Here is an 18,892-nt window from a genome sequence, read left to right on the forward strand (position 1 = left end):
ATCTGGTTGGAAGCATTTAGATTGTCTTTTGTTTCTTTATCTTTGACACCCTTCTGTGTTTCAGTTTAAATGTGTTAATATACAAATAATAATATAATGATGATAATCTGCTTGTCACAACGTGCGGTTATTGACATATTAATCTATACTAATATTATAAAGCTGAAGAGTTTGTTTGTTTGTTTGTTTGAACGCGCTAATCTCAGGAACTACTCGTGCAATTTGAAAAATTCGGTGTTAGATAGCCTATTTATCGAGGAAGACTAGTGACTATATATCATCACGCTAAGACCAACAGGAGGGGAGCCACGCGGGTGAAACCGCGCGGCGCGGCTAGTATTACATACTATGAGGTCCATCGATCCATCTAAAATGATTTTAATAAATAATTCAAGTTATGATAATATTTAATAATTCTAGACGTAACTGTTTATCTCCTAAATCACACAACAGTTGGTAAAGAATTTTACGACATAATTAACCGAAGACTAACACAGTCGAGTGGCTGGAGAAACATCTTCTTCCCTTCAATTCATATTCATTCAATATGCCAAATAAATAATCCAGCTACACATCCTCTTTAATTACCAATCACTTGATTATTACGAAATATTTTATCACTAATAAAATACTATAAAGGGCCTTCTACGCAATGGGTAGCGTTGGGCGGTTGGGCGAGTAGAGGCAATCACAATAGTGTAGAGGGCCTAAATTGGGTCTAAATGTCTATGATCGGCTGTCTTTGAAAATGTTTATTCATAATCGCCGTAATGGCGGCAACCATCGACCATCATTTGTTGGGCCAACGCTGCCCATTGTGTAGCTTGTGGGCACATAATACACCATTTGATGACCGATTAAGACATAACTATGCCCACGTGTCTGTCTGCTAAATGACCTGAAAGCAGTTAAAGTAGAAGACATAAAACCGACCGCCGTAAATTTTAGTCGAGTTGCGATGACTGGAATAATTTTTATAACCTTGTACGGTATCTGTGCTTTATGATTATATGGGACGATAAAGTTGGGTTATTTTAGTTGTGATATAGCAAAATGGTCACTTTAATTATTAGGGTACAAGCACATAGGTGCATTATATTCTGCTCCTGTGATTTTAAAATTTATTTATATGTATGTACATCCCAAGACTTATAACGACAGTGTTATCTTGTTACACTTGTAGTTAGCAATAATTTCCTTGTAATTAACGCATTTTGTGATAATTTACAATCATCATAAAGATAAAGAAATACATATTGTAATTTGATCTAAATATTTAAAGTATTTTTATGTTTTGTCACGTAGATATATAATTTTGCACCAATAACTTGCGTTTTTAATGTCTTATGCCCCATTTCCTTATATCCCTCAGGCCACAAGGATACTTTAAATAAAAAATTCACTACTAAACATGGGTTTCAACGTACAACCTTTTTCATACTATCAATAATTAATCGAACTAGTAAATAAGGCACGAACTCAGTCCAATAACGCGTCGAACTGTAACGAAATTACGGTCACCCCACGATAAATTGTGAAGGTTATAAGAATTAATAAAAGTTTCAAGTGGAAAACTTCAAGGGATGAAATGTCTGGAAATCGGTCGGGTATTACGTCTTTACTATGTATTAGGGATTAGGTTTAAGTATAAAATTTCTAGAAACGTAGAATATAGGTGGATTCTTGGTTCTTTGAATTCATGTCTATTTTATGTAAAAAAGATTACACGCCCATCGGGTTTTATATTTAGGTAATTCTGTTTTAATTTTTACCGAGTATCAATATGTTATTTGCTCGATATTTATCAATTTCTCTGACTCTGGCATATCGTTTTAAAACTATTAAAAACTTGTTAGCAATATTTAATTAGGGTCATATTTTGTAAATACTTTTAAAAATATTTTCGTTCGAATTGAAATGGGTGTGCGATTTTTTGCACCCGAGTGTAGCTTTAACTTTGCAGGTTATCTCTAACTTATAGCCTTATATTAACTTAACTTTTAATAAAAAATGTATACTTACTTATTTAATTTATATTATTGTCAACAGAACAATGTGGCCCGGCAAGAAAACAGAAGGCAGCGCAGGCACACCCACGGAAGAAGATATCAAAGTAGTGCTCGTGGGAGACACACAGTGTGGCAAAACGTCGCTCGTACAGCGTTTTGTTACTGATAACTTTGTTGAGGTAAACGATAAAACTATTCTGATAGTATAAAAACGAGTTTGTTTATTTGAACGCGCTAATCTCCGGAACCAAGGGTCTGATTTGAAAAATTATTTCACTGTTAGAAATTATCATGGCATGGCAAGGCATGGCGCACCTAGTACCTATTTGTAGTGCTATTTGATAATACAATATTAATTTGTATGGTCTTCTTAAACGTTTAGAGCGATATACGTATCGAGAAAGTTTTAGTAACGTAGGTAATATGATAAGCTTTTGTATGAAGTTATGTAAGTTTTCTCCAATGTAAGTTTATTTCATCGTGATAAGTTCAAAGAAACAGAGGTTAGCTTAATTGGATCCTTGGGTAAATAAAGAGAAAGCACCATAATAGAGCAAAACAAACAATATGCCCATATAATCTGCAAGTATCTTAACACACAAAGAAAACATCGTATTTATCACACAATATTCAGTTGTTCAAACTCACACCCTCTGCTACACTAAGTTTATAAAAATCACTATAATATATTTATCTAACCCCCAAGAGTAACCCAATTCAAACTAAAATACGCGAGACTACATTTCCTCTAAACAGTGTAAAAGTAAACGATTACCATTATGTCTTATAGCAGTATTACTTCCAGAGTGGGAACGTGATGGCGCTAGACGATCTGTATAGCGCTGTCACTTTCCCACACTGGAAATAATACTGCTTTAACACGTCTTGGTATGGCAGGAAGTTATCAGTGAATACAGGTTACACGCGTTTTTACAAATATTTACAAGCGTGGGTGTAAGCAGGATGTTATTTTAGGATCTAGAGTAAACAAAGTCATTACTTTGCCATCGACATTTCAGGGGTTTGTCGGAGTAAGGGATTACTAGGGTTTCGTTTAAATTTGGCTTTTTATGTTGTGGAAAACTTTGCAAGTGACTTATAGGCTTTTAATTTTGCGGCTATTTTGGAAACAAGGCAATTCTTATCTTCGTAGATACGAAATACCCTTGTATCTATACTTTAATATTATAAAGCTAAACAGTTTGTATGTTTGAACGCGCTAATCTCAGGAACTACTGGTCCGATTTGAAAAATTATTTCGGTGTTAGATAGCCCATTTATCGAGGAAGGCTACAGGCTATATATCATGACGCTAAGACCAACAGAAGCGGAGCAATGCAGGTAAAACCGCGGGGCACAACTAATATAAAATAACGAAGGAAAGATATTATGATATTGCATTCATAGTACATACGTAGCGTACCTACATGCGTATCTAACATTGTTTGTCATTTAATCACCACTTTTAAATGAAAGCTTACTCTTCGAATTTACTGAATGAATTATTTAAATTAAATGAATGAAAATAACTTTATTGCACGTTCTAAAAGCATTGAAATAAAAACGTAGGGAGTGGATAGAAAATAATTGACATTCGCTTCATGTTTCACGTGTGTAAAACCAGCTTAGCAAAACCCTACAGATTAGTCCAGTGTTTTGATTATGAATTAGGTGCCTGATAATTTTTTTTATAGGTACCTAGTACCTACTGGATTATTCGTGTTTGGAAGAGTCAAAGAAAATATAGGATTATTTAATTTAATATTTTATTCGCATTTTCCCATTAACTCAAATATTAATCAATAATACATCTTAAGATTAACGAACTTTAACTTTCTTTTGAAATTTAACCTTTTTTCCCTTTTTCTCTGAACTGATGTAAATATTGTTACATTCTCAATGAAATATACATAAACGTTCTGAAATCTTACAGCAAACAAGACATTTGAAAGCTTCAAAAGCTAAGCACCACTCGTTATTTCTCATTCAAGGTTCGCGAGACATGTTGAAACGTGTTTTGGTGACGTCTCCCTTCAATAATTTCAGACTTTGCCGACATAGACTAGGAGCTTATTAAAAAAAGGAGTAACAATGACTATTATTTTTGTATGAAAGAATAGGGGACTTGAGTCATTAAAATTAAAATACCTGTATTGATTAACTGCACATTAGTTAAAAATTTCAACCAATAAATTATTTTTAAACATAAAACAACATTACGCCATGTAGGTTGTGAGTTTGAAAGTGAATTTAAAGAATATAACAATATCTGTAAATGCACTATTAAAATTTACGAAACAAATAAATATACCTACTTAATAAACTCACAGGCGCTAACCGCTGCAACGAAAACGCAGACCAATCAAACACTTGTGGAACTAGGTACTGGATAAGTTGATTTAATTTTTAATCTATAAATCGCTCTCGCTCTGCAACTTTAATCTACAAATCTTCATTGAGCTCTTGGTAGCATAAATCTATTGAGTTCTTGTCGTTATAAGTACAAAGAAGAGAACTAATTTCAATATGTAAATAGTACAACAGCTCTTAGTCTATCATTTCAACAGCCACCCTCGTTAGTCCTTTCAACTCTGACCGCTGTCTTAGCGCCGCCATGTTTTTTCATTCGCATTGAGCTAAACGTGACAATTTACATTTTATTTCACACGTTTTACAGACGAATCTCTTGTTTGAACATTCGTATAAAATTACATATTATATATATATATAATATATATATATATATATATATATATTTGTGTTAAAGTAGGTGTGTTATTTTTGATTTTACATAATTTGTGTCATATTAATTCAGCTTACATTCTGAAGAAGATTTGATTACTTATATTCATAAATTTATAAATATAAATTATATTTGTTTGTTTGTTACGATTTAACTCAAAAACTACTTGACGATCTCGTTACGAACATTGGTTACATAGGCTTTTTTATTTATTTCTATCTCGGCTTTATTTCAAAACTCTATCAGTTGGGAAAAATTTATTTGCATACCGATATTTGAATTTTGGTATGTAACAAAAATCATCTGAAAAAACCGCTTTAAATAACAGGAGCTGTATAACATTTCGTAAAACCAAAACATTTATTTGACTGACCGGTTGGCTTAGTTGGTAGTGACTGCCTTTCAAGCCAGAGGTCTTGGGTTCGATTCCCACCCAGGGCAAATAATGTGTGATGTTTGCTCTGTGTCGGGGTGGTAATTATCTATATACCTAAGTATTTATTTAAAATTATATATATGTATGTTTATCAGCCATCTGGTTTCCTCACAAGCGAAAGCTTAGTATAGGATCAGATCGTGCCGTGTGTGAAAATCGTCCTGAAATATTGAAATAATGTTGCGCTTCGCGGTTTCACCCGCGTGGCTCCCCTCCTGTTAGCGTGATGATATATAGCCATTAGCCTATAAGCCTTCTTACTTCTAACACCGAAAGAATTTTTCAAATCGGACCAGTCGTTCCTAAGATTAACGCGTTCAAACAAACAAACTCTTCAGCTTTATAATATTATAGTATAGATTCGGTATACATTAAGATGTTATTAGTGTAGAATTAATCAAAGAATCTTTCGCAAATGATACTCAATTTAGCAACAAAATATCGTGACGTAAAGCCCCGCCATCTGGGGTCTGAGTAAATTGAAATACTTTTTCGTGTTATAAAATTTTGACCACGCTACATTTCAGTCTAATAACCATTATTATGAAATGATAAATATACCGTGCTCTTAATAAACCTTTTTAGATTATTTTTACGGTACCACTTGGGAGTAAAGTATGTTTTTAATATGGACAGTTTTAAGGTAGATTAAGACTATAAATAAATGAAAAAAGAAAAGTTATAATGCTATTATTTGTTACTTGGAAAAAAATTTAGTGTTACATTTTTTTGTTACGCGCCATCTTTTTCTTATCCCTACCACGCGTGATTAGGTAAAGGTACGCGTAGGTATTTCTGTAAAGTTGCATATAGTATTTTTTTTAAATAAGGTCATAATGAAGTTTCACTTCTTACGTGTGTACACTAGTTGGTACACGCACACATTTTTTTTAATATGTTCAGAATTTTAAAACATTGTTCGCCTAATTTTTACAGGGCGTTGCTTGTGATTGTGGAAATCGTGTACATAAATACAATTGCATGAAAATCATTTCACATACACTCACACTGGCAACGAATAAAATAATATTTGATCAAACATACGGTTACAGTAATCCCCTACACTAATCTCACGACACGTTTGCTGTTTACATGAACACGTGACAGTAATGCTCCATCCACACGATCATTGCTTGATCAAGCCTGAGGCTTGGCACACAAAACTGTACAAATATAATAAAGCTGAGTTTGAACGAGCTAGCTCAGGAAGTGGTTCGAATTGAAAAATTATTTTTGTGTTCGATAGGTCATGTCGAGGAAGGTTTCAGGCAACAGTTTTCGATATTATTACTATTCGGTATAAACTTACCAAAAAAGATGTACCTACTTAATGAAACTTTGATTTTAAATATTATTTCATACAACATGTAGTATAACAATTATTCCGAATGAACATGCCTGCCGCATTATATTTAAAAACCCGTGTGAATCCGGGCTAACACGGTGCAAGCGGCTAGTAATTAAATCAATTAGGATACATGATTATTCAAAAATGGAGACTAAAAAAAGTGGCATTGTTATCTATAATAAGAATCGTGATCGAATCATAATAGGTAGGTTTAATTGTGTTTACCTTACCTTCAAGTTATTTATTTCATATCATAAATTGTATATTATATACATTCTAAGTTTATAACTCTACGTAACTACAAACAATAAAACGAAATCTATTTTAAAACTTTCGTCCAAAGAAACTTCCTTTCAATTTAAAAAAGAACTACAAATTGGCGCCAATTTTTCGCTCCGCCTTAAAATTGACAGTGACAGTTCGTGCCACCATTCCGCGGGAACTATACATCAATCTATTCAGAAATTAGAGGTGCGGTATGCATGCGTCGCTCTAACTCACTCGTGGTGTTTGTTGCTTTTTTAAAACGTTCGTCCTAGGAAATAGCTCCTATTTGTCCCCAGTGGATTTTAGGATCAGCATTGTTTTATTATGTAGCTACAAGCATAGAAACAGTAATTTTAATAGAATTATTTATTATTTAGCCCATTACTCACATTTTACCACAGATTAGTTACTGTAGTAAAACATGGGTAAAACCTAAAAAATATTGAATTAATGAATTAAAATAAGTATAAGGCGGCCTTTTCGCTAAGTAGCGATCTCTACCAGTCAACCCAAAATGTTGTTTATATGGGCATGTAAAACCAATGAATAAAAGATTTTTGACTTTGAGTATGATTATCTCTGTGACCATTTACATATTATTGTTACATTAGTACCAAACAATTTAATTCAATCACATTCAGCATTTCTATTGTTAACAGGTTTTCTCTCTCATTTGTACTATTAATACTAAAACAGGACAGTTTCTCAGACAACAATGAACGAAATAATCAATAGTCTATGTCAGTTACGAGTTCAAATACAATTTAACGGCACATAGAATAGCTTTAATGTTTGGGTGGATTTCTTAATTATACGATCCCCAAAGGTCGGATAAACCCGTATTCAATGTTCACAATCGAGGCCCTTGCGATGTACCAACATTGTCTCTTGTTTGCACTTAGTGAATTTCGAATGAAAAGTCGATTTCGCGTTTACTGTATAATGTCTTAGTAAACATCCATACTAATATTATAAATGCGAAAGTAACTCTGTCTGTCTGTCTGTTACTCAATCACGCCTAAACTACTGAACCAATTTTCATGAAATTTGGTATGGAGATATTTTGATACCCGAGAAAGGACATACTACTTTTTATCCCGGGAAAATGATGCCATCCCGTAAATCCCGCGGGAACGGGAACTATGCGGGTTTTTCTTTGACTGCGCGGGCGAAGCCGCGGGCGGAAACCTAGTTGTAAATAAGTATGATCATATTGATTGTCATTAATAAACTTTTATGTTCTAAAAAGTAACGGTGCCATATTGAACGTGTTTCTTAATTTAAAACCAAAATTGAGTTATATAAATTATATTCTGGCAAAAAATAACAAGAATTTGAAAAAAATAGAAGAAAATACTGAACATTTTTAACTCTAAAATTTGACTGAGCCACTAAAAAATTTATTCGCCCGTGGTTATATTACGCTTCAATAAAAATATGCTCTTGGCGTTTGAATGGAGCACATTGAGTTTGAGTGACACATAAAATAATAGAAGTACAAGTGACATACTGCAATCGAACAAATTGGATCGCTTTGGAAACTATTTCGCCGTTCCACGTTTCTAAATGTTGGCGGGAATGACCTTTATTTTTTATCTATGATGCTTTTTTAAGTCAAATTTTGAACACTGGCTGGAAATAATGATACATAAGAAATATTGATAACTTAAAAAAAAAGTTTCATTTGTCTATGATAAAAAAATATCCAACGTCAAATAATCTATGCGGGCGTTCATATATTATATGAAGGCGCCTCGTGTTACTTTTTCGATTATTTTTATCATTATAAAAACGGCATTGTCATTACCTCCAACGCTAGGTAAATGTAACGTTATGCGATAAAAATCTCTTCGTACTGAATACGCCCGAAAATATTCTATACTAAATTCCACAATATAAAAACTTTATAATGACATGATTCCCGCATAACTAAATTCAAACATTTCAACGCATATATCCGAATTTCTTCTCGAAACAACGTATTTCACGAATTGTCAAACTAAAACTAAAAGTGAGTGAAAACTAGCTCGAGTCTTTCAATTTTAACAAAGAAATTAAAGTTTAAACTTCAAAGTTAGTCTCGTGAAGTTGGCGTACATTTACAATTACATATTGTATGAGTACAAGTTTTAGTTGGCTTCATTTTGTTACTGGTTTCTCTTTGTCTTATTTTATTCTCGTATTCAAATACGTAATAAATTATATTATATTTATTTTGAAGATAAACAATTTTTGTCATAAAATAACTAAACTAATAAGGATTTGAATGGCACCTAGATGGTCTGAACTTTATATTTTTTTCATTTACGTAGTTTATATCAGCTGCCATATTTATCCGAGTTTTAAAAGATAATACTATGATAAGGCTATGTATTACCTACAGCAAAATAACTGCGTTAAAAACAACCGACTTCAAACTTGCACTTGCAACATTTACAAATACAGACAAAAATGCTCATAAAATAAAAACTACTGGGCCTATCCGAATAAAATTTTTATGGGACCAATTCGACACCATCCCGCATCGAACAAAAAAAGAATTACGTAAATCGGTTCAGAAACCACGGAGTAATCGGTGTACATACATAAAAAAAAAAAAAACATACCGGCCGAATTGATAACCTCCTCCTTTTTTTTGAAGTCGGTTAATAATCTAGGTTGGTTGAATTATATAGAAATTTAAATTATATTTAAATTATTGTTTGAAAGCTCCTCTACAAGAACTTTAATATCACATGAATAATAATTTTCAGTTCCAGGAATATTCACATCATTTTGATAACCTCCTTTAGAGTTGGTTAAAAACTAAAACATTATTAACAAACTAAACTAAATAAGCGTTTCACAAGCTCTTCATTTAGTTTGGAGATTGTACAGCACCTGTTCAATTTAGGTAGTACGAGACTGTTTACATTCGATTTTGTATAAAATCTGGGCATTACTACATTTTCTCGAATGAAACTCGATTGTGGGACTATACCTACTGAAGTATCGTTATTTACAAACTAGAAGAAGAAGAAGTCTAAACTTGGTTTTATTTCTATGAATTCCAAATCATGGTAGAAGAGCACCAAAAGCTGATCAAACTTACGTGCTCGGTAAGAAACATCGATCACTGAACTAGACGTAAAATATCTCTGTAATATCACGCGCACTTAATAAAATAATGTTTCACACTTTCTCAATTATTTCCTTGCGATTATACAGTTAACTAATCACTTAACACGGCTTCATTGTTATTGGTCCGTAATACAATTAAATATAGCTGGTAAAGTTGTAGCTTTCCAATAATATAAAAATTTTCGAGTTAAATCATAACAACCACATATCGTCAAACTCTTATTACAAAGTCTTACAAAGTAGTACTAGAGTACTACTAAAACTATCTCATTTTATTCCCATTGAAATCTTTAACTCATTTTATTCTCGAACTCGACATCCTGAATCGAAAACACATGGTAAGTAAAGGAAAGCTGATTAAATCTAAGGCCCTTCGCTCATGGAGCTACTCAAAAATGACTGAACTAATCAGTAATTACGATTACAAACCAGTTACAAATTGTATCTCGCATACAACGCTACTCAAGTTATAAGGTTTCAGTCACTTGTCAATGTTTGCTCGTTCATTTTTATCATAAAAAACAAAGAAACTCGGGAAACCAGTAGCGTGGAGACCGGCACGACGCGTCGCGCGTGATTTGTTGCTAACGCGTTACTCACCAGTTAGTAACTAGTCGCGTCGTATGCGAATCTCCATAGAACATGTATGGGCTGTGACGCTCAGGCAACTCGTTAGTAATTTGAGTTTGTGACTAGTTCGTTTTGAGTAGCTCCATGAGCGAAGGGCCTAAATCGCAAACGCGCTAAGGTATTAATTCGTATTTATCACGCTGAGGGTTTTAATAAACTGTCAATCAGGTAAAACTCATTATTTAGTACAAAGAAAATGCCTTGGTGTTTATCTACTTTGACACTTTGATATAGTTAACTAGCTGTGCCCCGCGGTTTCACCCACATTGCTTCGCTCCTGTTGGTCTTAGCGTGATGATATATGTATATAGCCTATAGTCTTCCTCGATAAATGGGCTATCTAACACCGAAAGAATTTTTCAAATCGGACCAGTAGTTTCTGAGATTAGCGCGTTCAAACAAACTCTTCATCTTTATTATATTAAGTATAAATAAGCATCTAAAGGTAACGAATTTAATAGAATGGTATTATCTATATACTAAGATTATAATTTGAAGATTTTGTTTGTTTGTTTGAACGCGCTAATCTCGGGAACTACTGGTCCTATTTGAAAAATTCTTTCAGCGTTAGATAGCTCATTTATCGAGGAAGGCTATAAACTATACTGCTATAGTATATCATCACGCTACGACAAACAGGAGTGGAGCCACGGGGGTGAAACCGCGCGGAGCAGCTAGTAATTCATGAAAATAACCTATTTATGATGATGAATATTATAACCATAAGAAAAGTTTCCATTTCAGAGACTCCGGCTTTTTATGAGGGCTATATGATATAACATATTACATTATCTAAGTAGTATATCATATACTAAAATATAATACTATGTAAATGGTTAAGAAAATCCTGCTTTCAAATATTATTGTATGCGTGACTATAAGCATTTTGTGTTAGGTTAGTTATTTATGTAAAAAGTTTTTTCATGAGCTCTTATAAATCTTCTTATATAAAAATGAATGGCAAAATGTGTTGGTAAGCGCATAACTCGAGAACGGCTGAACCGATTTCGATAATTCTTTTTTTATTATATTCCTTGAAGTACGAGGATGGTTCTTATGTAGAGAAAACGTAAATATTATGTACCACGGGCGAAGCCGGGGCGGACCGCTAGTATCCAATATATATTTTGGTTCTATATAAAATTAGGGTCCTAGCTACTTGATACAAGGCTTACCTACCTAACCTATAGTTATTATAGTCGGATATTTGTCAATCCAAGATACTATATATACTTATATGCTTTAAGACTTCAAAACCGTTTACTTTTAATATTACTAAAAGTAAGTACTCAAAAGCTACTTTACCGATTTTGAAAATTCCTTAACCAAGGTACATTATTTCTAAGTAACTTATCTAATTTTTACATCCCTGAGCGAAACAGAGGTGCTAATTATAAATATTAGAGATCAAACAACAAATAAGGGTATCGTTACCCTCAAAGGGTGTCGATGTTTGCAGTGATTCAAAATAATAATATGTAAGATATCAGACTAATTTCTATACTTACTAATTTTGAAACTTGATGTTTAAAAAAAAATAATGTTATGACAATTATTTATTTAAAACTATTCTTATATTATGTATCTACCAATTATTATCATTACTTTATTATTACTTATTACATACTATCATCATTAATTATTGTTTTTAATTGAAATAGGTACTAACAATAAAAACAAGAGCAATAGGTACACGATAATAAAGCAAAATTGCAAAACAAACGGATTACTGTTTCAAATCAACAAGATGGAATGCTAATCGATGACCAATACGATTCTGGGTCGTTTTGAAATTATCAAGGGAACTGTTGTTTGCTAAATATTACTTATACTAGCCGTTGCACGTGACTTTGTCCGTCATGGATTTTTAAAGATGTCTGCTGAGTTTATTCAAAATAAAAATAGTAGTTGATATCTATCTACTTACATAATATATTATATATTTTCACTGAAAGGCATTAGTATTTGCCAGTGCTAACTTATGTAAGTAATAAAACTTTTTAGGCTTACATTAAACACAAAATAAGCTTACAATCCCCATGTTTCAAAGTACCTATATCTCTTTAAATAGACGTTAAAATATTACGACAACAAGAAAATTGCAACCTACACATTTCTAAAGATAAGTACCAAAGGAGATAATAAAGTATTGAAAATATACTCGTATCTTTACAATAGTTTAATAATGCCCCGTGTGGTTGCTGGAATAGAAAAGATATGGACCACGCATTGATACTAAAATAACCTTAGGATTATAGAAAAGAGGTCAAATCTATTTGTTAACACGTGCTTCCTGCGGGAGGCAAGTAAGCTGTGATTTCTATGGGTTATATTTAGATTTTGTATACAAAATATAAAATCGTGGCTGTTATATATCTGACTAGCTTTCCGCCCGCGGCTTCGCCCGCGTTTTCAAAGAAAAACCCGCATAGTTCCCGTTCCCGTGGGATTTCCGGGATAAAACCTATCCTATGTATTAATCCAAGTTACCCTCTATATGTGTGCTAAATTTCATTGTAATCGGTTCAGTAGTATTTGCGTGAAAGAGTAACAAACACACACACATCCTCACAAACTTTCGCATTTATAATATTAGTAGGATGTTATTTACAAAATTAAAATCTACATAAATACGTGTAATTAGTTAATTACATATATTGCATAGAACGATTAACGACCCTTTTAAAATTATTAGGTAGGACGATTATTAGGTAGGACGATTAATTGTTATATTGTTTGTTAAAGTGATATAATTAAATGTAAGTAGGTTTTAATAACAAAATAAAAAAGTACATCAATCCCGATGTGATCGCGAACGAACAAAGTTTACCTATAAATAAAACTTATTTACACAGGAAATTTAACAAATAAGTATTGAACGCAAAATAAGCAAAGCTAGGACACATTACAAAAACATTGCCAAAATATGAACACCTATCCCCAGCCAGCTACCATGCGCCATCTTGTCGAATATTCCATACACGGTAAGCATTCCCACGAGACTTATTTAATTAGAAAATTATTCAAGTCTTTCCGTATTACAACCAACCATTTTTCCCTGACCTCACACTACCTTTTATCACTTAAATTCGCGGGGTCTTACTCCACTGGTTTCCCAGACTTGGCGGTGGTCCGCTCACCAACTGACATTTCCAATCGAGAGATTTCTTCCGAGCATTTATTCTACTCGAATAATCCACATCGATTCTGGGAAGAGAAAAATCCTTGGAATGTTCTTGCTTGACGAACCAGAGACAATTTTTTAAGTTTATTATAGAGGAAAAGCTCACCCAGTTATAACAGAAAGACAAAATGTTAAACGACAATCAATTATTTACAAAATTATCTTTATTAAACTTATTTTCTGTAAAATTAACAAAAACATCGTGCCTACCGATAATGTCGTATGACGATTTCTAAAAGCTGCATGAAATACACAACAAAGAAAACAATTAAAAATACATATCACTACATAGTATAACACAAAGTCGTTTTCTCTGTCCCTATGTCCCTTTGCAGTATGCTTAAATCTTTAAAACTACGCAACGGATTTTGATGCGGTTTTTTTAATAGATAGAGTAATTCAAGAGGAAGATTTTAGTTGTATTCGTAGTATATTATTATTAGTCTGTGATTTTAGTATATCATTTATTAGGTTTTAGACAAAGCGGGCGAAGCCGCGGGCGGTAAGCTAGTTATAAATAAAAGAAAATAATAAAAATGTTTTAATAATAAGTTTATTAATAGCTTGTAATAAAATAAACAATAAAGGTGGATGATAAAATATAATAATCATGATGTCGTTAAAAACAATTATACTCAAAGGATAAAATATCACGAAAGCGGAGTAATTTTAATTTTCACAAAAAAATATAAAAGCAGTTCTTAAAGTTTAAATTAACAGTCATCAAGGGAAGTTTTTAAAGTCTTACGATGTCCAACATCCTTGAGGGGATATAAAAAGAGATGGTTCTTTTAATATTTTATGTTTTTTTTTTAATTTTCACGGTGTTTACTGGATGTATAATAAACCCTAGCACATAATTATTATAATTTTATAAATTACTATAAGTAAGTACTTACATATTAAAAAGTAGATACTAAAAAAACAATCTAATTTTAATTTTTTTAACCAAAATAGAAACAAAACAAAACAATTCAGTGCCTAAAATTATATCATAAACATAATGAGCGCAAAAAATTATAAGCCTCAGAATAATTGCCAGTAATAAATTTGAATTAAAATTTACCAAGTTCGCAAGTTATTCGCGTGGAAGCATCTTAATGTTGCCAGTAAATGTTATGTAGATACGAATTGGGTAACTTTGAGCTCTCCCAGGACTATGATAAAGCAGTATTATTTCCCGTGTGGAAAAAGGACAGCGCTATATAGATCGTATATCGCCATCACTTTTCCACACTGGATGTAATACTGCTATGACGTCATGGTAAACTTCTGTTCGCTTCAGAACTTTGAATATTCATGTGGGTATAAATTAACGTTTAGCGTTATTATTATGTAAATACGAAAGGGACTTTGCTAAGATATCAAATGTATGGAATTAATATTTTGTTGATGTTTTACTTATCTGTGGTACAATATTTGTTTAGAAATACACATTTATAGAAATCAATATTATGTTCAAAGGTTAAATCTGTTTTATACAAGTGTTTATAATAGGATTACGGTTGTTTTTGCTTTTGTTCGCAAAAGCGATTTCTTATAATTCGTATAAAAATGGAAAATAAGGAAAAGCTTATGTTATATCCAAAAATAATATGATCATAATGCTCTTCAAGTTTTCCTCATCTTACTGAAACAGAGAAATAATTCGCAAACAATTCTAAATTTTTGCTACTGAAAGCTTCGCATAATAATAAATTACGCCTGCATTAAAATTTTAAAAAAAGGTAAGAAAGTTCCAAAAATCCATTCATAAAGACTTAGATATAAGAAATTTAGAAAAAATGTAAAGCATACACTTGACTGCTGGGTTTCATCTCACATGGAGATAATTGCTACAAAAAATTGTACCTGCTCTTGTTTAGGATAAACGAACCGTGAGAACTGGAGCATCCTGTTTATTTTTTAGTTTAACAGGAACCACCAAAAATTGAAATTTATAAAAAACAAAATTAAAAAGTGTTTCCCGTACCGGGAATCGAACCCGAGCCTCCTGGGTGAAAGCCAGGTATCCTAGCCACTAGACCATACGGGAGTTGGGAGGTTAATCGAAATTAAACAATGTTATCTACAACAATTAATACATATAATCAAACAACAAAATATTGTTAATAAATTTGTTTAAAATATGTAACGTGTACATAATATTATACATAAATATTTTATGATTCTTCCTAAAACGTACCCGCATATGAAGCAGCAATCGTTTTGGCGCCGATCTGCCAATTAAAGAACAGAAAATAAAAAAGCGATTCAAAAGTTCGACTTTCGTTCAAAAATCGAATGGAACTCTCATCGCATACCAATTCGTTTGACATTTTTATTTTTTTTTTATCTGAGATATTTCAGCGCTATCAAATCAAATCATAATTTTGATTTATTCCTTTTCTTTATAAATGAATATTATTTTAAATTGCTATTGCTTATATTATTTCTAAATACATACATCGTTTTGTACTGATAAAGGTCTTCAATAACGACTTTAGTTTTCTAAGAACATTAATGATACAAGGGTCGGTGCACTTCACAAAGATATAGAGTTCAGTGGATATTTCATTTGTTTATTTTTAAGACTCAAAATACTAGACTTTGTAACTATTCCTAAAATAATATAATTTAAGACTAGTTGTGCCCGCGACTTCGTTCTCGTGGAATTATAAAATAAGCCTATGTTACTCCTTATTTCACAGTGAAAGTCCGGTTGAAATCGGTCCACCCGTTCCAGAGATTAGCCGGAACAAACAAACAAACAGACAGGCAGAATTGTAAAAATATAATTGGGATATTATGTATCGTGTATACAACAATATTAAATTAATAAAAACCCCTTATATCGATGTAACAAACAGACACTTAAACAAATCTTTTCAAATACCTGAATATTTCTAATCGATCAATTAATTCGATTCTCACAGTCATAAGTAAATATAGTTTATAATAAATCACTACAGAACTATAAAAAATACCACTTCCAGTAACTAAACAAAACTATATCCACGTTTGTCTGAGACGACTATACCAAGTAATTTACTCCATTTGTACAAGAATTCAAACAAATAAACACCGAGCTTACAGAGCCGGCTTCTAAACTAATACCTCTTATATAAATGCTAATGTTTGTCTGTTTGTTACTCTGAAACTACTGGACCGAAGTTGTTAAACTATTAACCGTGGTAGATGTTAAAATATGACGATTCAAAAGTGCTCCTAGAAGAAGTCTAATTGAATAAATAAATGTTTGAGTTTTGAGTTTGAACGACTCGTTTTAAGAAAAGATTCTTCGCAGTAAACCATCTTAATTCTTAACATAAAAGGGATTCAAAGTCAAAATAATATCTACACTGCATTATTATTACACACAAGAAGTTATATTAAAATTTTGAAATATATGAATCATATGAATTTTTAAATATTTATTGGATTTTCAAATAATCCGCATTCTATCTGTGATATTAAAATAATTTAAATATTTCGCTCAATAACATGTGAAAAGCAAACAAATACGCTCGCTTTAGAATATGAATAAATTCAAACCCGACTGAATTGAAAAGTCGTTTCAGACATCATTACTTTCCGATAGCCATTTGGTTCTTAATAGGGCTGTCACACATGTTTAAATAAATAAATATGTTTAAATAGAATACAATAAACTATATCATGAATATAAACTCTGGATACACAAAGTTAATATTTAATACGTATGTTTAAGTGAGACTCATCTATCTTCATATCGTTATAATTATATCTAGCTACGTCCCGCGGTTTCACCCGCGTAAATAAGTATTTCCTTCGAATACTCGTATACCTGCGTGAAAATCAGTATTAAAAAGTCGCCTAAATTACTCCTTATTATATAAGCTATCTATCAGTAATACCAACAAAAACAACTCAATAAATGATAATCTTTCAATATACATTTTATTGAGAGAAACCTAATCATGAGTTTTAAAGCATCGTATTTCTATAAACATTTCCTTAAAAATATTAATTTATATTAATAAATTGTTTATTGACAACCCTAATCGTTCAACTTCAAAGGCAAGCTCGCTTATTCCGTCAGGCAGAGGCGGCCTTAGGGGGTGGCGAACGGGGCAATCGCCCGGGGCCTCGCTCTTCCAGGGGCCTCGCGCAACAAGCAACCACCCAAGCAAATTTAAAAAAATGAAAATATGTGCGTGTACTGAGTATGTTCATGCGTGTGTATTAAGGAAACGACGATATTATCTCGGTGCTGAAATACATAATAGAAAACAAATTAACTGAAGTTTACCCCACTATCGAAATAGCCCTGAGAATTATTGCCACCACACCTGTGACAGTTGCGTCTGCTGAAAGGAGTTTTTCGAGGCTTAAAATTATTAAAACATATTTGAGGAATTCGATGACACAAGATCGGCTTTCAGCCCTTGCTATTCTTTCAATCGAAAGTGATGTAGCTCATTCGTTGGATTATTGTGCTTTAATTAAAGATTTTAGCCTTAGGAAAAGCCGCAAACATCAATTTTAAAATTTATCATCTCTGTATTTGTTAATTTGGTAAATCTTTCTATGTATAAATATACAGGGTGTCCCAAAAGTAGTGATATACTGAAGCTAGGAGGTAGAGGACCTAGAGGGCTATCCGAATCACCCCCATGTATGTTATGCGATTTTTCGTATTTTCGGAGTTATGACATTTTTTTCAATTTTTCATCTATCGCTGAGTACGATGAGATTTTTATTTATGGTGACGTCAATTATTGCGAAAGATGCTTGATTTTTTTTGTGTGCTAAGCTGAAAGATAGGCCAATTCAGTATGGCAACATTTACTATCGTTAGATCTTTGAATGGAATAAAAAAAGAATTAAATTCCAAGAAAGATAAAATTACCCAGTATGTTCACCACTTCAAGGGCCCGTAAAAAAATAAAATCACATAAAAAAAGTTTTCCGTTTGGCTTTTAAAAACTTGCTCTATCTATCAGGTAGCTACCCTGAAAATTTAATTTTATTATTCAGAAGGCTTCAATCGAAAAATTGAAATCTAAATTTGGTAAGTGCAAAAATTGAATTAACATGATGATTAATAAAAACAAATTAAAACCAATAAAAAGGTGTTTAATTACCAGAAATTTTTAAAATGACGCCGCTGTTGCTCAGTGCAAGTGCGACATCA

The 18,892-nt window shown here is 32.4% G+C and overlaps 1 protein-coding gene and 1 non-coding gene across 3 annotated transcripts in view; one reads left to right on the forward strand and one right to left on the reverse strand.

The window, feature by feature from the left end:
- LOC149901391 (rho-related GTP-binding protein RhoN-like) overlaps positions 1 to 18,892 on the forward strand; it is an 88,283-nt gene that overhangs the window by 56,837 nt on the left and 12,554 nt on the right. For both annotated transcript variants that reach the window (XM_090111629.1, XM_090111630.1), the window contains exon 2: positions 2,050 to 2,188. In XM_090111629.1, coding sequence (XP_089967755.1) covers positions 2,054 to 2,188 — 135 coding nt within the window. In that variant the 5' untranslated portion in view covers positions 2,050 to 2,053. The remainder of the gene's footprint in view (positions 1 to 2,049; positions 2,189 to 18,892) is intronic.
- On the reverse strand, positions 15,701 to 15,772 carry TRNAE-UUC (transfer RNA glutamic acid (anticodon UUC)). Its single transcript has one exon. It is a non-coding gene; the product is annotated as a tRNA-Glu (tRNA).

This window comes from Colias eurytheme, chromosome 17 (genome assembly GCF_061535395.1).
Source record: "Colias eurytheme isolate Ceu_HAF_F1 chromosome 17, ilColEury1 Martin Lab GWU primary, whole genome shotgun sequence".
NCBI classification, from domain to species: Eukaryota; Metazoa; Arthropoda; class Insecta; order Lepidoptera; family Pieridae; genus Colias; species Colias eurytheme.